Source organism: Podarcis bocagei, assembly GCF_964188305.1.
Source record: "Podarcis bocagei genome assembly, chromosome: 8".
Lineage (NCBI taxonomy): Eukaryota > Metazoa > Chordata > Lepidosauria > Squamata > Lacertidae > Podarcis > Podarcis bocagei.
In genome coordinates this window covers 1014534-1041610 of record NC_138133.1, presented here as the reverse complement: position 1 = coordinate 1041610, position 27077 = coordinate 1014534, and the positions used below count along the sequence as shown (strand labels likewise).

Here is a 27077-nt window from a genome sequence, read left to right as displayed (position 1 = left end):
TGGATTTGGGGGATGGAGAGAGGCAGGGAAAGCCCTCTTGCAGGAACAGGAGCCCTTGCGCTGACTTCTGCTGTTGTGCCGAGTTAGTGCAATCTGGCCCCAAGACTCTGCCAAATTTCATGTTACAATTCTCTGAGGGGTAATAATTTATTATTATTTTTCAATGTCACTAAAATCCAGGCAAAACCCAACATATTAGAATCATGTTGCTCCATTTATCATCTACTACATTTATTATCAGGTGGCGCTGTGGGTTAAACCACTGAGCCTATGACTTGCCGATCAGAAGGTCGGTGGTTCGAATCCCAGCGACAGGGTGAGCTCCTGTTGCTCGGTCCCTGCTCCTGCCTGCCTAGCAGTTCGAAAGCACGTCAAAGTGCAAGTAGATAAATAGGTACCACTCCGGTGGGAAGGTAAACAGTGTTTCCGTGCACTGCTCTGGTTCGCCAGAAGCGGCTTAGTCATGCTGGCCACATGACCCGGAAGCTGTACGCCGGCTTCCTCGGCCAATAAAGTGAGATGAGCGCTGCAACCCCAGAGTCGGCCACGACTGGAGCTATTGGTCAGGGGTCCCTTTACCTTTTACATTTATTATCCACCATCCAACTTGCCTAATAAGGTGACAGTTGGGAAGTTAATACCTCACTATTCCCTAAATAGCGACAGTTATAACCCAAACTTTTCTTATAGCCATACATAGCCACAAAAATATGTATGAAGACATGTGAATATGAAGCCCACATGTCCAACATCAAGCACTTGATAACTTGCATCTTTTCAAAAGCACCTAGTATATCTGAAGACTGCAAAGTTCCACCCACATTTCTGGCATCAAGCACTCAGTTATATTTTTTGAAACCCCACATTTGTTTGTGGATTTTAATTGTGCTTTTGCTGCTATTTTATTTGTACTCGACTTGGAGAGCTTTTTGATTATGTCCTTTATAACTGCAAAAGATGTACGATACAAAAGATCAGGCACGTCCAACTTCAAATAGCCTGTGATCTACTACCCAGGATCATAAACTGGCAGTGATCTACCCATTGTCATTGAAGGGACGAGGAGTGTGCGCCGGGTGCGTGTGTGGAAAGAGGTGGCTAAGGAGGGGGGAGTTTAAGTTGGGGGGGAAGGAAAGGGAGGCAAAAGTTCTCTTTCTGAGGAGCCAGTCGGCTTCTCTCCCCACCCCCACCCCAAGCCAGCCCTTTCTTAATTTCTACCCCCTTAAGCAGCTCTCTCTCTCCATCTCCCCCCCCCCCCCCAGTCAAAGGGAGCCACGCAGCTGTTGCATCCCAATCCTGCCTGATCCCCCACCCAGGGGAACTGAGCAGCTGATGCTGTTGCTGGTCCTGATCCCGCCTTCTGTCAGAGACAGCACAGACCACTCCCCAGCTCCCTTGCCCGCCTGCTTCTCATTGCTGCCTCCACCATTTCCCGAGCTCCAGCCTCACACAAATCTCAGTCCCCCCTGCCCCCTCGCAACATGAATGATACAGTCAACTAAGTTGCCTGCAATAGATGAATCAGCTTATAAGAGTTTTCTTTTGCCCCCACATTCTTCCTCCATCTGTCTCTTATCTTTGAATATTATTTCCACCTTCTTTTACTCCTGTCTCTTATTCTTGACACTCAAAGGATTGCATTCTACTCTAGATAGCAATCCTTTCTGAGAATTGTAGTTTCCCAGCATTATCTCAAGTTTAGTTTGTGACCTATGTGATACCGTTAGTTCTTGCAGATTTATTTAAGCTTTTTATTAGCCAAAACTCATATCATAGAATGATAGAGTTGGAAGAGACCACAAGGGCCATCGAGTCCAACCCCCTGCCAAGCAGGAAACACCATCAGAGCACTCCTGACATATGGTTGTCAAGCCTCTGCTTAAAGACCTCCAAAAAAGGAGACTCTACCACACTCCTTGGCCTCAAATTCCACGGTCGAACAGCTCTTACTGTCAGGAAGTTCTTCCTAATGTTTAGGTGGAATCTTCTTTCTTGTAGTTTGGATGCATTGCTCCGTGTCCGCTTCTCTGGAGCAGCAGAAAACAACCTTTCTCCCTCCTCTATGTGACATCCTTTTTTTATATATTTGAATATGGCTATCATATCACCCCTTAACCTCCTCTTCTCCAGGCTAAACATGCCCAGCTCCCTTAGCCGTTCCTCATAAGGCATCGTTTCCAGGCCTTTGACCATTTGGGTTGCCCTCCTCTGGACACGTTCCAGTTTGTCAGTGTCCTTCTTGAATTGTGGTGCCCAGAACTGGACACAGTACTCCAGGTGAGGTCTGACCAGAGCAGAATACAGTGGCACTATTACTTCCCTTGATCTAGATGCTATACTCCTATTGATGCAGTCCAGAATTGCATTGGCTTTTTTAGCTGCCACGTCACACTGTTGGCTCATGTCAAGTTTGTGGTCAACCAAGACTCCTAGATCCTTTTCACATGTACTGCTCTCAAGCCAGGTGTCACCCATCTTGTATTTGTGCCTCTCATTTTTTTTTGCCCAAGTGCAATACTTTACATTTCTCCCTGTTAAAGTTCATCTTGTTTGTTTTTGCCCAGTTCTCTAATCTGTCAAGGTCGTTTTGAAGTGTGAGCCTGTCCTCTGGGGTGTTAGTCACCCCTCCCAGTTTGGTGTCATCTGCAAATTTGATCAGGATGCCCTTGAGTCCATCATCCAAGTCGTTGATAAAGATGTTGAATAAGACCGGGCCCAAGACAGAAGCCTGTGGCACCCCACTTTTATCTCACTAATAGGCACCTATCCTCTGAATTTGAGAATTCTGCTTCTGGTGTAATTCTTCTCAAAGCAAAATTGTACTAATTGATGCTCTTTGATTTGACTGGCAAGACATTTCACTGTGGGCTACACAAGGATTTGTAGAAAATGTCATGTTAAATTTCTGCATTTCCACTTGCAGAAGCTGACAGCGGCTTTAGAACAGAAGCCAGATGATGCAGAGAATTACTGTCAACGAGCTTTTGCTCACATTCTTCTACAAAATTACCATGGTAACATCTCTTTATTTGGTGCTGTTATATCCCAAAATGCTAAAATGTTTTTAGAGTTAATGATGGTCTAAAATTTGATTTCATACAGTCAAAGAATTGCCATATTGCAGAGTTGGAAGGGTCCCTGAGGGTCATTTAGCTAACCCCTTGCAATGCAGGGCTTTCGTTTCTTTTTTGCTCCCCTCCCCCGCCAGCACATCAGTAGGCTTTGCTTGTGTATTTCAGAAAATAACTGCTTGGAATGCACACAGTTTGTGTCTTTGCCTGATATTTTCACCTCATCACACCTCTGTGCTAGATATAGTTACTTCAAAATCAATTCCGTTGGTTGGATCCAAACTGGGTAATAAGCAAGCAGAAGGCATTTCTACCCTCACAATATCAATGGTGTTTCTCCAGTTTTTGGCACCTTTCCGGTCCCCTATGGCTTACATGCCATTCTGGTCCTCTAACTTCTGGAGCAGATTTGGGCTTGTCATCAAGAAGCTCAGTTCAGCTGTAACTCTTCATGTGTCCTGAACAATGAGAATTTCATTGTGGTGGATAGGGTAAGCCCCTGTTGCGTAAACCAGTGATGATCTCAGCACAGGGGGGAAACCAGTTGTGTGTCGAGGGTTGGATGCAGGCCACAGCCACCTGACCCACTCATGGTGAGAGCCTCTAGCGGGTGTGATAAAGAATCACCGGGTGAGAGATGGGGAGGAAGTGGTTGGATCTGCCCATTGTATTGTCTGTGTTCTTTTACTGTTAATTAGGCATGGCATAGGGGAATTAGGTGGGTGGCAGCCATCTGCGCTTTTTATTTTTTATTAATATTAAAATTTGCATACTGCCCTACATCCACAGGTAGCAGGGCGGTTCACAACATAAAATCACAATATAGAAACATGAAAGACATAATAAAAATAAAAACAAGAACAACCCAATAATCCCCCTTCTCCAACACATTTTAAAAGCAGATTGTATGTCAATCAACCAAAGGCCTGGTTAAAGAGTTTTCACCTGGCACCTAAAGGTGTATAATGAGGGCACCAGACGAACCTTCCTGAGGACAGCTTTCCACAAATGGGGAGCCACCGCAGAAAAGGCCCATTCTTGTGTTCACCAGTATGCAGACTATACCAAGCTCGACCTCCTGTTTAAATCGGAACCAGTGAACTTCTTGTGTGGATATCTGGAGGGGGTTACGGGGTGGATGGCAGCCAGTGGATGGAATTAGTGGTTCTGGGAGACAGAGCAAGCAGGTGTGGGGTATTCCCTGGTCCTGAAGGACCAGGTGCACAGCCTGGGAGTCATTTTGGACTCACAGCTGCCCATGGAGCATTGGGTCAATTCTGTGTCCAGGGCGGCTGTCTACCAGCTCTGTCTGGTACACTGGCTGAGACTCTTCCTGCCCGCAGGCTGTCTCGCCAGAGTGGTAATGCTCTGGGTATCTCCCGCTTGAACTACTGTGCTCTACATGGGGCTACCTTTGAAGGTGACATGGAAACTACAACTAATCCAGAATGTAGTTACCAGGCTGGTGACTGGGAGCAGCCACTGGGACCATAACACTGGCCCTAAAGGATCAATACTGGCTCCCAGTACGTTTCTGAGCACAATTCACAATGTTGGTGCTGACCTTAAAGCCCTAAATGGCCTCAGCCCTGTATGCCTGAAGTATCTCCACCCACATCATCCAGCCCAGATAATGAGGTCCAGCTCTGAGGGTCTTCTGGTTGTTCCCTCACTGCAAGAAGTGAGGTTACAGGGAACTAGGAAGAGGGCCTTCTCAGTAGTCAAGCCCACCCTGTGGAATGCCCTCCCGTCAGATGTCAAGGAAATAAACAGTTACTTGGCTTTTAGAAGACATCTAATGGCAACCCTGTATAGGGAAGTTTTTAATTTTTGAAGTTTTATTGTGCTTTTATAATTTTTGGAAGCCGTCCAGAGTGTCTGGGGCAACCCAGCCAGATGGGTGGAGTATAAATACTACGACTACTACTACTGTTGTATATCTATCTTTTCTAGCTGATTTATTATGTACTGTACTTGTTTGTCATAACAGCTCAATATTTGAAACTGATACTACTAATCTAAATAAGATTCAGAAAACCTTAGATGCAGGTTTTGCCTTCTTCCTAGAATAGCTTGTTTATATTTTATTTCTAATATATGTAGTTACCACCCATTAACTGACTATTCTAGTATGAGGAAACCTGTGTTGAAGTATTGAGGAAAGACAGAATTTGTGTGGTTTAATAGTGAGTGAAATAATGCAATACTTAGAAATTTAATAACCTTTTTTTGTAGATGCCATTGCAGATGCAAAGAAGTCACTATCACTTGATGCCAGTAATGCTGTAGCCTTTCTCAGACAAGGGTGAGTGTTTATTTTATGAATCGTATGCAGGTGTTTTTAGTTTCCCAATTTTGTGAAGATCTTGTTGACTTTCTTGCAAAGGTGCTTTTGTATGGGGAGAATCACTGGCATTCACACAAGTTGCCCTCCCCCCGACTTTTGCCACACACTCCCCCCACCATTGTGGCTTCCTGAGAAGTTGTTCCTTGGGAATGGTGTGGAATGTGGGTGCAATGGGTAGGGGGGTTGGAGAGAACTGGGGCCTTGCTTTACAAAATTGGAAGTGTATTCTATTCTCAAAATAGTACTTTTGGATAAATATTTAGAATATTTACCTGGACCTATTTATGATTTCCGTAGCAATTTAATACAAGTTCATTCAAATCACAGACCAAGTAAAACTAAGGATTCTTTTAATTATTAAATAATTGAAATGTTTATAAGGTTTGACTGTTCCTCTGCATTAATAGGAGTGAATTGTCAATCAATTACTGAATTTTATAATGTTGGTAGATCCTGCTTAACAAATATTGGCATTTTCTCCTCTTACGTGTACATCAGGGTAGGTGAATACCATATGAAAGACTATGATTCTGCACTGAAGTCTTTCAGGGAAGGACAACAACTGGACAGTAAGTATGAACGTTCAAACTGATATGCCACCTCATAGTTTAAACCATGCTCAAAGTGGCTGACAACATTTTAAAAAAATCACATAATTACAAACATAAAGTAGTTATCACAAATAATGCATTGAAACGCTCTGAATTAAAGATGCAAAAAAATATCAGTAACAGCAACCCCCTCCCCCAATGATACAACAGCCCAAGAGTCTGTTCAGCAGCTTCAGTTTTTGTAGGTGGGGTCAGTCAGGGTCTCACCCTCCCAGGCCAGGTGAAAAACACCCGCCAGACAGAGCAGGTCTTCCAGGACTAACAGCCAAGATCACAACACCATCATTACAGTGAATCATATTGTGGTTAGGCATCCCAATAACAAACCTAGGTGATCCTTCATGCGATTCTCTCCCCTCCCCTGTAACTGTGAAGAGGAGATCAGAAGCTTAATCTTAACTAACGTTAAGGAAAACAAGCCACCTTTATAAACTATGGTTTAAAGTTGGCTTGTTTTCACTAACCATAATTAAAGTTAACCAACCATAGTTTGCTAGAGTGTAGATGACATCCAGTTTGCATACCCTCCATGATAGATGTCATCTTTTTGGACTTAAATGAAATCTGATCACCAAACTATTTAAGTAGCATTGAAAGCTGGAACAACATTGAGTGCCTTTGTCAATTGGTTCAATATTGAATGCTTTTTAAATAAATAGTTGGTATAGGTACAGCTATGTTACTATGCTATCCTTCTATAATGGCATTTTGTAATCAAAAAAGTTTTTCTGTAATCCAGAGTTGAATACAATATCTCAAAGTTAACTGCTGATAGGTTGATATTGTCACGGGTAGGTTACTTGTGTGTGACTGAGAGCCACACTTTTTGCCACTTAAGGAGCAATACAGGAAGCCAGTGTGAAGCAGCCGTGGCATATGTTAAACCAGCATAAGGTGCATCAGATCCAGACTCTGTTCAAGAAATTACTGCCTAAGCATGGCAGAGAGAGAAAAAGCCTTTTGAGTTACATCACCCTTCTTGCCAGCTGAACTTATGGCAGTTTGCCAGGCCACTTGACTGAGCTCAATGGTCTTAGGATCCAGCTCAAGCCTGCCCCATTCCTGGAACACCCTTTTTTCAGGACTTAAGATCCCCTGGGCCCAGCTGCCCTGGGAACCTCCCAGCACAACTAGATTTCCGCTTCTGCTCCTCCTGGCAGATATTGCTATAAGTTTGCTCCCTTTGTCTTCTTCAGTAAAAGCTAGAAAGGCTGGGAATCTCAGATTCTAGCAAGAGCCTGTGTTCGCTATGTAGACAGTTGTCACCACAGCATAAAAGCTTATCAAATCTTATAGTAGATGTCATACTGCAGTAGACTATTGTGTGTTTCATCTGCTAGGTGCTGACACAGCTTTTACTATTTGGATTCAAAGATGTGAGGAAGCCATCAATGGTAAGCAGTGCTTTACTTACTTATATGCATTCTTATGGGATGGGAAACCTCAGATGTGCCATCCTAATGGACCTTTTGCGTGTTTTCATCTATACCCTGGTAAATACTCTTCACTGAATTTTTAATGCTTTTGACCCTGCCTGCCTCAAAATCTGTGTGATATATTCCAAGTAGAATCAGGATTTACACTGCACAAGTTTCCCTGTGAAGAGGATTTATTGGGGAACAACCATCAGCAAACCTAGTTGTGAGTCGAGGACCCAGCACCTGCATAGGATTATAATAAGACACAAAAACACATTATTTTAGGTTAATGGGAAAAATTAGGCCACAACTTTATTGGTTACAGCATGTGAGTAGTATTGCCTTAGGCATTGGATAAAACAGCAACACATGACTCCACCCCTCTCAGCAGGGAGTCATTTCAGGGTTAACAACCAGTGGGAGAAGCTTGTTGATGCAAATACAACTGGAAGCTTCCCCATGATGTCACCGGGGGTCGTGCCATGGCCCTAGCCACCAGCAGGGCATTGGACAGGATCCACGACCGCCGGATTCCTTTAACAGAAGACCCCAAAGAGGAGGGGTAGATGATGGCCCATACCCAATCCTCCAACACAGCACACCTATTCCAATGCCTAACCGCCAATACCAGAAAGTTGTGATGAGTTGGTACGAGGTAGACGAGAAAACCAAGAGGCTGGTGCCAAATTGCCAAATGGATAAAAAAAGTCCTACCAGTCCAACCGAAGTCCATAGCAAGGTCAATACGCAAAGGAAGCTGACCAAAGAGGGAGGGAGGGAGATCCGATGCAAGCAGGAACTGACTGGGGTCAGAGAGCTGCAGTGCCTGCTTAAATGCAGCTAACCCCACCCTTTTGGCCGACTGAAAGGCTTGGCCGCACCAGCAGAGGCAATCAGAAGCAGGGAGCTGGATATGCCTCCCTGCTGCTGCGGGAAGCTGCTCCCACTCACAACTCCTCCCCTCTGGGAGGCGGAGAGGCCTTGTAGAACCTGCCAAGTGGGTTACGAGATCTAGTGCAACACTTGTTTTTCCAAATAACTTACAAATACATAAATATATTCATATTTATGATTAGGGTGGCAACATGTATGTGTGTGAGCATGCAAGTGGTTCGTATACAAAAAGGTGTGACTTTCAGAAAACGTGTGGGAGAGAGACATTGCAATTATAGACTGAATTTATTTTCAACCTTTCTATCTTGCTTCTGCCATAGAATGGTCTCAAGGTAGCTTACAATAATATAGCACAATAAAATGCAATACAATGAAATCAAAAAGAAAATAGAGCAGATCAACTTCTAAACAAGTATAAACCAGTGATGTAAGTCCGTTAAAATATCTTACACACAGCTGAAAGCCTGAAAGAACAGTGTGCACTTTGCCTGATGCCTAAAGAATAACAGAGATGCTGCTAGTCAGAGAAGTCTAAAAAAATTATTTTGTAAAAAACAGTGTGACGCGGCAGCTAAAAAAGCCAATGCAATTCTGGGCTGCATCAATAGGAGTATAGCATCTAGATCAAGGGAAGTAATAGTGCCACTGTATTCTTTCTGTGTGTGTTGCTGCTGCTTGAATGGTACATTACTGTTGCCAGAAACTTTTCACACTTGGTGTGGAAGCTTGTTCATGTTTCCTTGGAAGTAAGTCCCACTCACTCCCTAGTTAAGGTTTGCAATCTAAATGTGTCTAGTGTTAAACTGACTTATTCTGTAAAATAACCTGGAGCAAAACTACTAAATAGCTTTGATACCAGCATGCTTTCTTTGTGGCTAATTGATACATATTTTAAGAAACATGTTTTCAAAATAAAGATTATTATTTTTTGCCTTGCAGCTGGATTGCAGAATGAGGTGGTAAGGTTCTCCCTAATTTGTATACTTGGTTTCTAGAGCATAACACTTCTCCAGGTTGTATGGCAACCTTTGTAAGGATTTTATGTTGATGAGGCATTTTATAATGTGACCCAAACACTTTCCAACAGGATTCCTACTACTCAGTGTCCACTAGTCTTCCCACCCTCTGAACCAAGTGCTAATAGATCAGAAAATCTCAGATAATTTTTAAATGTAATTTATCAGAATTTTAAAAGTAAAGAACAAGAAACACGCAGAAGAATATACAGTGCATACAGAGATTTACACATGTCTAGGACCAGGCCTTTCTTGCTTCTCTCCTGTTAACTTTTGAGTTAGTTCCTCTCTGCTAGGTCTTTCGCTTCTTCCCGTAGCTTGTATCTCTGTGACCATGGCCTTGGATGTTTTCTATCTCCATTCAGTTCTTTCCAGCTGGCTCCCTTGATCTTTGTTTAAACATTTCCCTATTTAAACATTTCCCTATGCTGTCCTTGCCAACACCTTGTGCTCAACAGCTTTCCGTTTAAAAATCTTGCACATTCTGTCTGCTGTGTTTTTCTTCTGCTTATATTTAAAGTTCTGAAGTGCTTTTAGCTACAATATGGTTTTAATCTTATGGTTCTGTGTCCTTATAGTTTTGAGTCCCCTTGAGTAATCAGAAAATGATTTATTATCTGTAAAATTATATGTAGGTGCATTTTTTCTAGTCATACACCCACCCACTGGTTTCATGGGTACAGGAGTTGTGGAAATATGACATATATGTATAAAATGTGCCTAAACTTTCTTTTTGCATGTGTGTATTTTCATGTGGTTCTTGTATTGAAGTCCATTTCATGCACAAGAGACCACAGATAGCTACTAAAAAGCACTCTTTTGTAATGTGAAAATATTATGATGCTTGGCTTAAAAACTGCTAGATTATTCTAATTTATCAATATCTTTTCATTGTAAAGGATGACAATCAGATTTTGCAACATCAGTCAAAACCACCTAAGATCAAGTAAGATGGAGTTCTTTTTTAACATTCTCTATAACAGTACTTAGTGTTTATAGAATAATTTTCCTAAGAAAGGCCTCAAAAGAAAGCCAGAACCAGTGGGACTTTCCTCAGCCAAACCACTCTAGGTGATCTACTATAACCTGTCCAGTGGAAAGGGTTCCAGGAGAGGGAGCAGGAGCAGGCTCCAGCAGAACTCTTCTACCCTGCCCCCCAGAGTGATATACCATCAGCTGCCTTATGATGGTGTGTTTTTTTAATTTGTCACTATTGTGTTTTGTGTTCTTAAAATACATAATTGAATGTTGCTTGTTAGCTGTTTTGGTATTAATTATATCCTGAAATGCAATGTAGACATAATAATTTCATTAGAACGTATGGGACACTCTGAATAATTTTGTAATTTGACCTTTGTTTCTCGCTATAATCCTGCCTATGAACACTACACAGCCAACTTTACCGCCTGTGGTCTTGAACTTCCTTAAATTACTGCCCATTTGCACTTGTTTTCCCCATGTTTGGAAGCCCCTCCCTGAACATAAGGTATAAACTCTCAGTTTCCTGAGAACCCATTCATTCCACGTGGGTTCTGTCATATTTATCCCCTTAATCTTCCTGCTTTTCCTCCCTTCCTGTCTTGCTTTTGTCATTTTGTTCATCTCAGATTGTAAGTTACTGCCGGCAGAGATTTTGCCTTTGCAGCTCAGTACATTGCCATATGCACTGATGACACTGTGCAATAATTAATCATCTTTATAGCTACCATACAGGTAGCGCTATGGTCTAAACCACTGAGCCTGGGACTTGCCGATCGGAAGGTTGGCGGTTAAAATCCCCGCGATGGGGTGAGCTCCCATTGCTCGGTCCCACTTCCTGCCAACGTAGCAGTTCGAAAGCACATCAAAATGCAAGTAGATAAATAGGTACCGCTTCAGCGGGAAGGTAAAAGGCGTTTCCATGAGCTGACCACATGACCCAGTCATGCTGGCCACATGACCCAGAAAAACTGTCTGCGGACAAACGGCGACTCCCTCGGCCAGTAAAGCGAGATGAGCGCTGCAACCCCAGAGTCATTCGTGACTGGACTTAACTGTCGGGTCTTTTATAGCTACCATGTACAGTAGTTAGCTAGTATTAGCAGATTCCCTAAGTGTCCCTATTTTTCAGGGACATCCCTGATTTAGAGAAGCTGTCCTGGTTTCTGATTTGATCCTGGAATGTCCCACATTTCCTTTCATTGGAGAAAAGTTGGAGGGTATGGAATTATCTGACCCCCAAGCAGTTTGAAGGCAATCTGGTATAGGGAAGTGTTTTTATGTTTAATGTTTTATTATGTTTTAATATATGTTGGAAGCTGCCCAGAGTGGCTGGGGCATGATCCTTATTGAAGGGGACATCCCTTTTTTCAGTGGAGAAATGTTGGAGGGTATGTATTAGTATTCCCTCTTTATAAATGAGGGGTTGGGGCTAAGAGAATGGCTAAAAGAATCTTTTTGCTTTCTGTGTTGGACTCCTTGAAATTGAATTATTTGATTAATGTAAAGTGAAAAAGTTGAGCTATGATTTCTGGAAAATAATTATTCCAGACAGCCTACTGGACAAACTCTGCTCTACTGTCAGGTGGCACATAAGAATATAGGCATCTAGGACCAGGATTTTAATGGTTTCCTGTTTTTCCAAATTAACTTATTTGCTGAAGAATCCCTTAGTATCTGGCCTGGAGCCCTGTGCATTGTGCATTCTGTTCTTGTTCAGCGTTAGAAAGCAGATAGGTATAATTAACTCTTGTGACTCAACATCATTCCAGAGAGAACTTCCCTCAAAAAATAAAACCAATACTTGATTACTCTGCATCCAGACAGAAGAGAGCAGATTCCAAGGCATTAAAACCATTGGCAAACCAGAGGTTCCTGAAACAATATCCATCCATAGGCCCCCCCCCCCAAATACAGTGGTGCCTCGCAAGACGAAAAGAATTCGTTCTGCGAGTCTTTTCGTCTTGCGATGTTTTTCGTCTTGCGAAGCACGGTCCGTCGCAACTGCGCCTCTTCAAGCGGCTTTAAAAAAAAAAGCGCAAGGCGTTTTCGTCTGGCGAAGCAAGCCCATAGGGAAATTCGTCTAGCGAAGCAACGCAAAAACGGAAAACCCTTTCGTCTAGCGAGTTTTTCGTCTTGCGAGGCATTCGTCTTGCGGGGCACCACTGTAATAATCTTGATGGGTTTGGTTTGGCAGATGAACACCCTGACCACACCAGACTCAACAGCTTCTGCATGGTCAGCATCCAGTCCACAAGCTCTGGCAAGCTACACTTTTCCTTCCTTTCTACCATGTGGTTTCCTAATAGGATTGCAAATCCCAGCCAGAGGGGAATCTGTGCACTCAGCTTCTTAAAATGTATTAGCCACATAGTGGCCAAAAAATGTAGCTGCGTGGGGGAGGTGGAGAGCTCAGAAGGTCAGGAGGAAGCTCCTCTGGTCATTTTGCATATAACCTTTCCTCCACTGATCTCTCCAGAATCAGCCCAGAAATAACAGCCGGTAGGGTTATGGGTCCCACAAACAACATAAACTGACATCCATCCTGACAAAATAATTTGCAAATTTGCACAGCTTGCATTCCCACTCATTACATAATCCTGGCCAGGAGCTAGTGATCTGCTTTACTACCTCTATTTCAATTGCGATTTTTCTGTTATTCCTACAAACTTCCACAACAGCAAGATACTGCATCCATGAGTGGCATGCTAGGCTTTCTACCGCTGGGGTAGATACAGAGCCAGTGCCCCAGTACCCGGAAAGGCAGGTGGCAGACCAGGGTAGTGTTCTGGAGATCTGGGGTGGGGATGTCCTGCTTCCTCACATTTCAAGCATTTCTTCCAGCAAGCATCCAAATAATAATAATAATAATAATAATAATAATTAATAATTAATAATAATTAATAATAATTAATAATAATTAATATTATTATTATTATTATTATTAATAATAATAATATATTTATATGCCGCCTATCTGACTGGGCTGCTCCAGACATTCTGGACAGCTTCCAAACAAATTATAAAACCACAGTAAAACATCAAACATTAAAAACTTCCATATACAGGACTGCCTTCAAATGTCTTCAAAAAGTCAAATAATTGTTTATTTCCTTGGCATCTAATGAGAGGGCATTCCACATGGGGGGCTTGACTACTAAGAAGGCCCTCTGCCTGATTCCCTCTCAGGGAGGAAACCGCCAGAAGGCCCTTGGAGTGTCTCAGTGTCTGGCTTGAAGGATGGGGGTGAAGACGCTCCTTTGGGTATTCTGGACCAAGGCCATTTAGGGCTTTAAAGGCCAGCACCAACACTTCCAATTGTACTCTGAGGCGAACTGGGAGCCAATGTAGATATTTTAAGACAGGTATTACATGGTCCCAGGGGCAGCTCCCAGTCACCAGTCTGGCAGCCGCATACTGGATTAGTTGTAATTTCCAAGTCACCTTCAAAGGTAGCCCCACGTAGAGCGCATTGCAGTAGTCCAAGCAGGAGATACCCAGAGCATTACCACTCTGGTGACACAGTGTGCAAGCAGGTAGGGTCTCAGCCAGTGTACCAGCTGGAGCTGGTAGACCGCTGCCGTGGACACAGAATTGACCTGTGCCTTCATGGACAGCTGTGAGTGCAAAATGACTCCCAGGCTGCACACTTGGTTCTTTATGGGCATATTTACCCCACTCAGGACTAGGGAATTCCCCACACCTCCCTGCTCCTTGTCTCCCAGAACCAGTACTTATGTCTTGTTGGGATTCCACCTCAATCTCTTGGCTGCCATCTACCCCACAACCGCCTCCACACACTCACACAAGACATCCACTGCCTTCACTTGTTTCGATTTAAATGAGAGGTACAGCTGGGTTTCATCTGGTGAACACCCAGCCCCAACCCCCTATTGACCTCTCCTAGCAGTTTCCTATAGATGTTAAAAAGCATGGAAGAGGAGTCAGAGCCCTGAGGCACCCCTCAAGTCCAGGGATCTGAACACTCACCTCCCCCAACAGTACTTTATGGACATGGCCGAGGAGGAATGAGTGGGTTCACTGCATAGCAGTGCCCCCAACTCCCAGACCTCCTAGAAGATCCATGAGGATACCATGGTCAGTATCAAAAGCTGCTGAGAGATCCAGCAGAACTAGGAAACTGCTTTCATCTCTGGCCCTGGCCCTGTCCCACTGGAAGTCATCAGCCAGTGCAACTAGGGTGGTTTCAGTCCCATGATGTGTTGATTGCAAGTGGTCCAAATGGTCCACATCCTCCAAGCGTGCGTGGAGTTCTTCTGCGACCACCCGCTCAGTCACCTTGTCCACAAATGGAAGATTTGAGATAGTGCGATAAGAGAAACCTGGTCGGCAAGCAGCAGCAAGAACAGAGCCAGCTACCATGTCCAACCAGGTCAATTCCTCCATACACAATCAGTGGCACTGGTCTTATGAATCATTAACCTGGCATTGCACAGCACTACTTTAAGGGCATGTGGGACACCCTTGTTGATACTCTTTTTCCAGCTGTGCATTTTCTTCTGGAATCTGTTCTAAGGCTCTCATCAAATAGTCTTTGAAACTTGCTGAGACCATCTATTGCGGGAGCTTACTTAAAGGTAATGCACTTGGTTGCTTTCATGTCAACTTGAAGAATTAATGAACTTGATGCTCTTTGGTTAGAAAGGAGCTGCATCTTCCACTTAATATACTGATAATTCTGGGGACTGATCAGTCCTCCATTCTTGAAAATGAGTATGCAATTCCACTCCAAAAGGCTTGGACCATTGCTTTAGGAGGATCCATGCTCAATTCCTGGATGATCCATTTTCTCCCAAGGATCATCATTGACATTCATGTTTGACATAACAAAATAAAAAATAAAAAATTCCTTCCGGTAGCACCTTAGAGACCAACTAAGTTTGTTATTGGTATGAGCTTTTGTGTGCATGCACACGAATCTGAATAGTATCTGAAGAAGTGTGCATTCACATGAAAGCTCATACCAAAAACAAACTTGGTCTCTAAGGTGCTACTGAAAGGAATTTTTTTCCTCCGACTAGGGCAGACCAACACGGCTACCTACCTTTAGCTAAATGTTTGACATAGTTCACATGGGCCCTTGTTCAGAGGGAAGGAGTTGGGAAAGTCTTGGGAAGCAATCAGGATACAACAGTGGGATATTCACATAAACTAAAATGCTGGTGTTTTTTTAAAGGCATGACTGGTACCAAACAGAATCTCATGTAATTGTAACTATTATGATCAAAAACGCAAAGAAGGATGATGTAAACATACAGTTTTCAGAAAAAGAGGTAAGATATGCATAAAATTCAAACTGAAATCAAGGCACCCTTAGGTTATAAATGTAGTTCTTTTCAAAGTCATTTCTTTGAGTTCAGTGTAACTTCCAAGAGAGTGTGTGCTTATTGCAGCCCAAGATAAAATCAGCAGCTTTATGCTTGGATGGGGAAAAGTGAGGCTTTGGGAAATGTTGGTGCAGGTATTATCTAATATTTATCTTCTCTGTATTGTTCTGTCGTGCTGTTCACTAAATCCTAACTTTAATTATTGGGACCCCGGGTTTGGTTAATTATATTGCAAGTATTCTTGTTTTATCATTTACATATTTTAGACAATAGAATCAAAAATTCAGTGAGTTGCTGCTTTATATTCTCACATCTTGCTGGGCATGGAAATGTGTGAAGTATAAAGCAAAAGAAGCAGCTGTGTGTCTTTTGTCCATTTAATTATTTATGGCTTTTGGTAACTTTCTACAGTTAATGCAATTCTTTACCTAAAGAATGCACATCAAACTGACATAACAGGCTTTCTGAGTACCTACTTGATGACTAAGAACATTAATCTTCTGTTTATGTTCTAGCACACTTTGAATTATCTGTTGAATAATTCAATATAAATTGCTGTTTGAAATTCCTCTCTTATACTCGACACAGATTAGATGTTCCCAATGAAAGGTCTTTGCCTTCATTTCCTGGGAAATGACAGAAACACTAGGAGGCCTTTTCCTTGTGTTTACTACTGATTATGTTTCATATTATTAACAGCTAGATGTATTCGTGAGACTTTCGTCAGAGGAAGACTACAACTTAAAGCTTCATTTTCTTCATTCCATAGTTCCAGAACAAAGTACATTCAAAGTTCTTTCAACCAAGGTAATCTTTTAAAGAACAAATTATTTTGTTAGATACTTGTCGCCAGGGTGGATTTGATAAATGACGATTTAAATCACTAGTCAGTAATACTTGATTTAAATCATATTTTTAACAGAAAGACTCATTCTTGCTGGTATAATCTTAATATTTACAACCAGATGAAGGTTTCATTTTTGGAATAATAACTTTTTAGAGTAGTTTTTACAGTTATATAAAAAATAGCTAATTCAGTTATACTATTAGAAATACATAGACCGATAATTATGAAATTATTGTGAGGTTTAATAAGTTAACTGTTTATATTTGGACAACTTTTCTGCTGTACTTTATTGGAAGGAGAAAAATAAATAATCATTTCCTTAATAACAGTTTAAACAATTTATTTAACTAAAACAATAACGTTATAGCATATGTATCCATGTTTGTTAACTGATGTGGTTAGAGACTCTTGTTTGGATGATGTCAGGCGAGCCCTGGGAACTAGTGTGAACTCTTTATTAGTTGACTGGCAAGCACTTCAAGGTCTCGCCAAGATACTATTTCCACCACCCCCACCACCCCCTTTGGGATTTGCTTCTACGTTCAGGTGCCTATTCTGTACAGTTAAGTGTTAGTGCAGTTGTTGGAACCCAGTGGGATTGGGAAGAGGTTGCCAGCCCGGAAGTGCCTTCAGCACTTGCCTCAAGTCTGAATTGCACAGATATGCAACTGACTTCCACAATTATTACACAAAGATTCCAAGACTTGTGGAGTATTCTGCTCACAAGGTTGCACTTTCATCTTTACTGCTTCACACTTAGCTACTTGTGCAAATCTATTCCACTCCAAACCATCTATTCATTGAAGAGGTAAGGGGTTGATTCTGTGTGTATAAATTTGCAAAGGAACAATGGATTAAGGTTTCTTCCTCAACGCTGTATGTTTATTTTATAACATTTTTCCTGTGTAGACACAAATTCACACTTTTGAGAACTGTAAAAACAAGCCTCTGTGATAATATCTTCTTGTTAGAAAAACTGCCCCAAATAATCTTACCGAAACCTCTGGAAGAGTATGACATTATGAATAGATTAATGCAATTCATTTACCAAAAAATTTAAACATTGCATATAAAGCCTCATGCTACATAATTAAAAACAAACCCTTATTTCCTGATGAATAGCCTTTGGACTATTATGTAATTTAAACAGAAAACAATATTTAGAAAGATTTTTCCTCCAAAAGCATTTTTTTAAAAAAAATCCAATTTAAAATTTTAAACAATCGATGTTTTTAATAAATCATTTATTTTTATCCTCCCTGCTTGTCACTTACTCATATTTGTAACATGCGTTTTTACCCCCTCCCCCCAAGAAAAATCTTAGGTGGTTAAGAAAAGTAGTTTGTGTGCATGCTTCTGCAAATGACTTAGGCTGCAGTCCTAAGTATGTTTACCTAGCAGTAACCCCACCGAACACAACATAGTTTTGTTGTCGTCATTTAGTTGTGTCCGACTCTTCGTGACCCCTGGACCAGAGCACGCCAGGCACTCCTGTCTTCCACTGCCTCCCGCAGTCTGGTCAAACTCATGCTGGTAGCTTCGAAGACACTATCCAACCATTTCGTCCTCTGTCGTCCTTCTCCTTGTGCCCTCCATCTTTCCCAACATCAGGGTCTTTTCCTAGGAGTCTTCTCTTCTCATGAGGTGGCCAAAGTCTTGAGCCTCAGCTTCAGGATCTGTCCTCCCAGTGAGCACTCAGGGCTGATTTCCTTAAGAATGGATACGTTTGATCTTCTTGCAGTCCATGGGACTCTCAAGAGTCTCCTCCAGCACCATAATTCAAAAGCATCCATTCTTCGGCGATCAGCCTTCTTTATGGTCCAGCTCTCACTTCCATACATCACTACTGGGAAAACCATAGCTTTTACTATACGGATCTTTGTTGGCAAGGTGATGTCTCTGCTTTTTAAGATGCTATCTAGGTTTGTCATTGCTTTTCTCCCAAGAAGCAGGGGTCTTTTAATTTCGTGACTGCTGTCACCATCTGCAGTGATCATGGAATAAAATAAGAAATAAAAGAAATAAAATCTCTCACTGCCTCCATTTCTTACCCTTCTATTTGCCAGGAGGTGATGGAACCAGTGGCCATGATCTTCGTTTTTTTGATGTTGAGCTTCAGACCATATTTTGTGCTCTCCTCTTTCACCCTCATTAAAAGGTTCTTTAATTCCTCCTCACTTTCTGCCATCAAGGTTGTGTCATCTGCATATCTGAGGTTGTTGATATTTCTTCCGGCAATCTTAATTCCGGCTTGGGATTCATCCAGCCCAGCCTTTCGCATGATGAATTCTTCATATAAGTTAAATAAGCAGGGAGACAATATACAGCCTTCTCTTGCACCTTTCCCAATTTTGAACCAATCAGTTGTTCCATGTCCAGTTCTAACGATAGCTTCTTGTCCCACATAGAGATTTCTCAGGAGAAATAGCTTACTTTTGAGTAAATATGCATAGGATGGTGCAGCTTTAATAAAATCAGTTTGTTTTCAGCTAAAACTTGGAAATTCAGAATGGTGGGTCAATTTCTGTACTAAATATGCAGTTATTGTAGAATGCATTCTCCCCTGCTGATAGCTGAACTAATCAGTCATGTCAAACGATATAGAGGTTAGCATTAATCTTTTTTTAGGGCTGAACAGTGAGATTCAGAGTCCCCAACACAATGAGTTGCTGAATACTGTTTTATGACAGATTTCTTTAAGATTAGTTGACTACTTAAAAACAAGAAAAAGAAATGATGTTTCATTATTCAGATCTTGCAGGTAGAAATTGGTGGCTGCCTTGTGGATCATGGATAAAGTTATGAACGCAACCTAGGATTGGAGGAAGGCACAGAGGTTAAGCCATTGGTACCAGTTTTCAAAGAATGATTTATTTCACTTACTCAAGAGCTCTCAATCATACAACCTATTCACATATGTTCTGCAGGGAAATAGCTACTAAAGATAGTTGCTCTGTCTAATTAGAAATCCAGCCTAGTAGCTCAAAGGGTGCTGGCCAAAACTTCATGCTGCTCCTTCAGTCCAAAGTTCTTACATTTTTCTTATTAAGCACAATCTTCCTTGCAAATATTCATTGAATTACACAGCCTTAAACTGGCAGGTTATGCTTAAAATTCTACAAGGCAGGCTTAAGCAGTATGTGGACTGAGAACTCCCAGAAGTACAAGCTGGATTTAGAAGAGGCAGAGGAACCAGAGACCAAATTGCAAACATGCGCTGGATTATGGAGAAAGCTAGAGAGTTCCAGAAAGACATCTACTTCTGCTTCATTGACTATGCAAAAGCCTTTGACTGTGTCGACCACAGCAAACTATGGCAAGTTCTTAGAGAAATGGGAGTGCCTGATCACCTCATCTGTCTCCTGAGAAATCTCTGTGTGGGACAAGAAGCTATCGTTAGAACTGGATATGGGACAACTGATTGGTTCAAAATTGGGAAAGAAGTACGACAAGGCTGTATATTGTCTCCCGCCTATTTAACTTATATGCAGAATTCATCATGCGAAAGGCTGGGCTGGATGAATCCCAAACCGGAATTAAGATTGCCGGAAGAAATATCAACAACCTCAGATATGCAGATGACACAACCTTGATGGCAGAAAGTGAGGAGGAATTAAAGAACCCTTTAATGAGGGTGAAAGAGGAGAGCGCAAAATATGGTCTGAAGCTCAACATCAAAAAAACGAAGATCATGGCCACTGGTTCCATCACCTCCTGGCAAATAGAAGGGTAAGAAATGGAGGCAGTGAGAGATTTTATTTCTTTTATTTCTTATTTTATTCCATGATTACTGCAGATGGTGACAGCAGTCACGAAATTAAAAGACCCCTGCTTCTTGGGAGAAAAGCAATGACAAACCTAGATAGCATCTTAAAAAGCAGAGACATCACCTTGCCAACAAAGGTCCGTATAGTAAAAGCTATGGTTTTCCCAGTAGTGATGTATGGAAGTGAGAGCTGGACCATAAAGAAGGCTGATCGCCGAAGAATGGATGCTTTTGAATTATGGTGCTGGAGGAGACTCTTGAGAGTCCCATGGACTGCAAGAAGATCAAACGTATCCATTCTTAAGGAAATCAGCCCTGAGTGCTCACTGGGAGGACAGATCCTGAAGCTGAGGCTCAAGACTTTGGCCACCTCATGAGAAGAGAAGACTCCTAGGAAAAGACCCTGATGTTGGGAAAGATGGAGGGCACAAGGAGAAGGACGACAGAGGACGAAATGGTTGGATAGTGTCTTCGAAGCTACCAGCATGAGTTTGACCAGACTGCGGGAGGCAGTGGAAGACAGGAGTGCCTGCCGTGCTCTGGTCCAGGGGTCACAAAGAGTCGGACACAACTAAACGACTAAACAACAACTAACTGGCACGTTCACTGCACTCAGATTATAAAGCCTTTCCTTGCCTTTGGACTAACAAGAGTGCCTCTAAGCAAATGGGCACAACTATCCTAAAATGTGACATTATTTTAAAATCTGTTATTTTAAGTCCTGTCTATTTAGGATAGCCCTGAATAACCATTTTTCTTTGGTAATCTTGCATAGACCTTACATTCATATAAAATACACCATCCATGCTATTTTGAATTATTATGTTACATATAGCGATATTAAAAATAAACATGAATACATTCACAAACTTTTCAGACTTATTTTGTGAAATAATATCTGACTTAATATGATGCATGACAATACTAGCTTGAGTTCTATGGCTGTGTAATAAGGCAAAAGTGAGAAGTAAGACCGACAACCCCTAGGTTGTAGCAGGAACAACCCTATTCAGGGCTCCATCCCATCAGCTTTCCTGCAGGATACTATTGACAGGAAACTCAGCTGTGCAGTTGACCCATCAGTTGAATTGCTCCCCATCGGATTTCTGTGCCACTGAAACAATTGTGCTGCCGGTGACAGAGCTGGATTAAGGAACTCTCACAAACTGCAAACGGGGAATGCAACTCTATCCAGAACTGGTTGAACACCAGCTCTCATACACTAGGAATGATGTTACTTGTGCAACCTGTGTCTTGTTGGAGTTGAGCTTCAGTTTTCTGGTCTTCATGGTACTGCATCATTCCCCCCCCCCACTTGCCCCCCATAAGGCAGAGAGCTTTAAACTGTTTTTGAGCCGGGTCTGCTTGTGTTACTTGGTGCAAAAGGAGCTTTTAAGTGCTCTGTTTGTTTGATGGGCAAGGCCTGCTTGGCTCTGGGAGTGATGGGGATGCTGTCACCCGCTAGATGTTGGGTGGCTCCAAGGGTTTCAGTATACAGTACACAGTTTTCATTTATGCATAAGATGTGGGATTACCATGCGCTCATGTGCATGTGGGAGGGGGAAGAGAAGAATAGGATTCATTTACAATGCAGTAGGAGCTCTGCTGTGCTTTGATAAAGGGTTTGGCAAACACCCTGGTCTGCTTACTGTGATTGTTGTTTGGGGTAGAAATGTGAAGACTTGGCATAGCACAGGTCATGGAAAAAATATACAAGATGTACTTTAAATGCATGGTGCATTACCAATGAATGCAACTAATTCAATTTGCACCAAGATGTCTCACAAATAGCATATTTGTGGTGTAGAGAGCCAGTGTGGTGTAGTGGTTAAGAGCGGTAGATTCGTAATCTGGGGAAAGGAGAATGTTAACTGCTTTGAGACTCCTTCGGGTAGTGATAAAGCGGGATATCAAATCCAAACTCTTCTTCTTCTTCTATTTTGCATACATTCATACACTAATATAGCATAGCTAAATTTGCCAAATGCAGCTGTGTTAGATCATGTTTGTCAATTAACTGAATTTGGTTTTGAAGTTCTGGAAATTTGCTGACAGATCTTTAAAACTCACAGTTATTGGTTTCTTCTGGAACCTCAGTAGTTATGTGAAATTGTCACTTTCACTAGAGGGTGCTAAAATATTGTTTCAGGCTCATTGGGTTCAGTTTTTAATAGTGGCTTGGGGGGCGGGGAAGCAATGAATAAATACCTTGGCTTGGCTTAGTACTTCATTTTAAACCATTAACTTTCCACCATTATTATTGTTCATAGTTTATACTCTAATGCATATTTCAAGAGTATTCTAATCTAGGAATAGGAATTCAATACCTCTTTTACTCCTAAAAGTGTTGCAAACACATTTAAAAAGGAATGAATGCAGCCTTAAATAAGCACTGGAAGTTTAGAAAAGTTCAAACTGCTATTTCAGGAGCTTTGACTTAAGACATAAAGAGCAGTCCTAACCATGGCTACTCAGAAGTAAATCCTTTTGAATTCAGTGGGGCTTACTCCCAGGTAAGTGGGATTAGGCTTGCACCCTAAACAGTTGCGTAACCTTTTTTAGATTTCTCAGCAGCTTTTAGTATTGTTGACCATGGTATCTGGAGAGGTTGTCTTGAGTGGGATGTTGGGAGGCCCTTCTTTGTGGTGGTTTTGCTCCTTAGACTGTCAGCTCCAGAAGGTGGTGCTGCGGGATAATTCCTTTGGCAGCAGTTAATGCCTTTTGGTTCCGCAAGGGGCAGTTTTATCCCGGGGTGCGCTTTCCCTACAATGGATGGATTTCTCTCTCTCTCTGTGGTGTCATAAAGATATAAAAATTACTCTCTTTGGTCTGCTTAAATTAGTATATTAAACAATGTAAGGTAAGTTAGCACTATTTAGTTGACGAACCTTAAAATATTGAAAAGTATGAAATATAGATAATTTTCAAGTAAAATTTTACATCTGTTTAACAGTAAGGGCAACTTTTGAGGGTGAAATCCTGTGATAGGGGGGTTGGGGTGTCCCCTGGACTGTGAGGTATTGCTGATCCGCGTTTCAGCTTACGGTAGATCTGTCCTTAAAATTGTGTTTTCCTGTTGTAGCCGTCGACAGCCCTGCTGTTCTCACCACTCCACCAGTAGCAACAAAAGGGATTATGTGTGGATTCACTGAATCCAAAGTTTGATAAGAGTGACTATAAATATTAAATAAATAAATCAGATATCACACTGCAGCCAAGTAAGGTTTCCTTAATAATAGTTTGTTGGAATTGAGCTGGTAGCAGCACACCATAGTAGTGAGATGCAGACACACATAACCTCACTGCCTTAATTTTTCTCTTAGATGACTTCCACCCCCACCCCACCCCCGTTGGGACTAAAACTGTGGAAAACACTAGCCTTAGTCTTACTTGGAAGCTAGAACAGGTGTGTACTTGATCGTTTGGAATCCCCTGGTTTAGCGTTAGGGTCAAACAGAAACTGTAAAATAAATATGTAACGAGGAGAACTAGATAAAATCTATTTGTATAGTAATATTTTTGTATTGTATTGTGATTTTGTGTTGTGAGACACCCTGAGGTCTGTGGGTATAGGGTGGTATACAATTGTTGTTGTTATTAATGTACATACATATACTTATTTTCCCCTAAGAAATAGCATTTTTGTAAAAGTAGAAGCCTATTTTAAATTATTTCTGTTTAGTTCAGTGTTTAAAGTAGGAGTTTTGATTCATGACAGGATATTCAAACAGCTTGCTATAAGATGACTCTAGGGTGAGCATTTACAAAGGTGCCGTTGTTCTTAGGGCTACAGGGATCCCTGGGTTATCCTGGGTTTGAATAGAGCTGAGATTACTCTGCCAAAATTACTCTGCCAAAATGAGTAAGTTTATGCATAAAAGTGAACAAGCTGGACTTCAAGTCATATGGCAGACTGCTAACACTGATCTTGGAAGTAAATTATATGTTTGTAATTGTAAAATGAGTGCTGTGATATTTAGTGTGAAACTTAAAATACGCTTGTAACAGGTGTGGGTAGAGATCATGATGATATCTCTTCTTTGGCTGATTATGAAAGTGCATAATATAAAATTATCCCAAAACAGAGGGATGAAACCAATATTCTGTATAACTTTAGAATGTATAGTATGTTTAAAAGTCCATGCCTCTCTGCTGAATCATAGTCTGTCCCATTTGTTTTAAATGATACGCAGGGTTTTGTTTTGTTTTTACATGTGCATAATCATTATTTGTGTTGCTTGATTTGTCAAGTGTGCCTTTTTTTAGTCAGTCAAAATATGTTTAATCAGTGGAGATTAGTCCATAATTTCTACAAGTAAAATTTCAAGCACATTTTTATAAAGTTTACCCAAAAATCTCAAAGTCACATTCTTTCATGTCCTCCACATACTCATTTCTTTCCTTCAGCTTAGAGAGACTCCTGGAGATTTTCCTGCCAACCAGCTGCCTGCACCACTCAACCAATCCTAATTCAAAAGTATTGTTGTTGCCAGGAGGTCCCTCCCATCTATTACCAGACAGAAAAACCACGTGATAAATTATATTTCACTAGAACGGCAGACTTCTTTACCTTAGTGTTGCAGATTCTCCCTCCATCCTGTTTGTAGGTCTGCTGGTATTGTAGACCTTTCAGAATCCTACAACTGTTCTGAGCATGTTCAGAGTGCTTCCTTGCAAGCCACACTAACTTAGAGCCTGTAGCATGTTCTAAGCAGCTTTGTCCTTTTTTCTTTTGCTTATTATTTATTTTGTGACCTTCCCAGAAAGAGGGTGCATTAGGGGCCACAGTGTGAGTCCCTTTCTAGAATGTTTTTTTATAAATTAATTAAATAATTTTGCATTTGTTTAGGAGGAGAAATTGCCGGTGGCTTGTGTGTGAGTTGCAGCAGCTTTTGTTGCCTGCCTTGCACAGGTGGGTTGGGTTGGGCCAACAAACATGTGCTAGAGATTAAGAGAGTTGTTAGTGTCTCCTTGCTCTGGCTTCCCATGGGATTCATAAAGACAGGTGCTGGTAGTGAGTGATTGACTTGAGCACAGAGGAGAGAGTTGAGATTGAGGGACAAGGGTCCAGAGCACAAGTAGTCGCCTTGACTGATCCAAGCAGCTTGTTTACATCCTCAAGCCTTATTAACTGAAATTCATCCAATATAATGGGACTAGACTGTGCTCTGGACCCCCCTTGAGATTCATCTGCTATAACAGCCAAGTCAAGATCCTGGTGTATGCAAGCAATTCTATCCTTAAAATGCTTTGCAAACAACTCATAGCTACCGCTGGTTTCAGCACTTCCTTTGTGCCAGACTGCAGGAGGTCCTGAGCACTCTCTGGAAGAGCTCTGCTGGACGACCTACTGAGGCTGCAATGGAGGCAGCCAAGTAGGCCGCCTTTCCTGCCTTCATTGCCACTAGATGGGCTGTATGGTGAGCCCTCACCAGTATTTGGTTGATAGAGTTTAATTTCTAAGTAAGAGGTAAGTAAGCCAGTCTTCTGAAAAGGATACTTAGAAGCTCTTTCCCTGTCCATAAATGTGAAGAAAATGATTTATTTATAGCAAGGAGACAGTGGCACTGGCACATGTGGCATATGATACATTTTTCTAAATGTGTTCTGTACATGTCCTGTTGTGAAGAGAACTGCAAGGTAAAAAACTACAGCCCCACCAAGTCCAAATGTCACCAAGTTGCCACTGTGCTTAACAGACCGAGAAAGTGATTCAGCCGTAAGTATAAAAGTAATGCTCAATCACACTTCCTAGGGTTTGTTTTTCAAAACCTTGTTTTCACCCATCGTCCTATTATGGCTCTTCCCAGGCAACAGCTGCTGCTTCTTCTTTTTGTTGCTCATTGTTCTGCAGAGCTATAGAAAGGTACAGGCTGAATTCAAAGAGCACAGCTTCAAGTGAACAAACACATACCAGGATTTGTGGCTTATTTTGCCCAAGCAGACCACAATCTGTAGTCTATGTTTGTTTTTCGGCTTACTGATAATTGTTTAGAGCAAAACAAGCCACAGTTCCTGGTTCAGCTGTAACACACAGCTAGGGCTTGTGGTTGGTTTTTGGATGCCGGGGGGCAAAGTGGCTCTCATCAGCACATCCACAATAAACCATTTACTATGATAAGCAAATTGAGCTAGTTTGTAAATTAGCTTAATTGTACGTTTAACTGGTATGGCAGTTAACATTTTCCTTTTTAAAAAAAAATACACCAGAAAAAAACTACGAGCCTCATTTAGTGCATTAAAATTTGGGTTTTTGTTGTGTGTTCTGTAGATTGAAATAAAAATGAAGAAACCAGAAGCTGTACGATGGGAGAAATTGGAAGGCCATGGAGGCTCTCCTAAACTAAAACAATTTGCGCCTGGTTAGTATGTTCATGTTCAGTTCTACAACTGTTGTACTTTTGCTCTTATCTACACACTATTGCACTCTTTTGTTTGAGACAATCACTTATTGGATTATAGGTCTGTTCTTGGATGCCATCATTATCCATTATTAAACAACAAATTATAGTCCTGCTACTCAAAGATCACTTGTTGTAATGTAGCAGAGAGAAGAGAATCAGTCTACTTTGGTCAGGATGCAAACTTTTTTTTCTATTATTTTATTTTAGTTGTCAGATTTTTAGTGTTCCTTTCACCATTGTTCCCAAAGTGGTTTCCAGCCATAAAGAGTAAAACTAGATACAATTTAAGATCCAAACAATGTAACCTTAAATGGACAGGACAGGCAAAACGGGTCCTCCTGGGAGAACTGGCTGGTCTTTGTTCAATATTTTATTAA

The 27077-nt window shown here is 41.6% G+C and overlaps 1 protein-coding gene across 1 annotated transcript in view; it reads left to right on the top strand.

Moving 5' to 3' along the window:
- SUGT1 (SGT1 homolog, MIS12 kinetochore complex assembly cochaperone) overlaps positions 1–27077 on the top strand; it is a 33676-nt gene that overhangs the window by 1918 nt on the left and 4681 nt on the right. The window contains exons 3-11 of the mRNA XM_081206017.1: positions 2924–3014; positions 5307–5376; positions 5917–5987; positions 7370–7423; positions 9281–9300; positions 10257–10303; positions 15533–15629; positions 16383–16490; positions 26568–26658. Coding sequence (XP_081062143.1) covers positions 2924–3014; positions 5307–5376; positions 5917–5987; positions 7370–7423; positions 9281–9300; positions 10257–10303; positions 15533–15629; positions 16383–16490; positions 26568–26658 — 649 coding nt within the window. The remainder of the gene's footprint in view (positions 1–2923; positions 3015–5306; positions 5377–5916; positions 5988–7369; positions 7424–9280; positions 9301–10256; positions 10304–15532; positions 15630–16382; positions 16491–26567; positions 26659–27077) is intronic.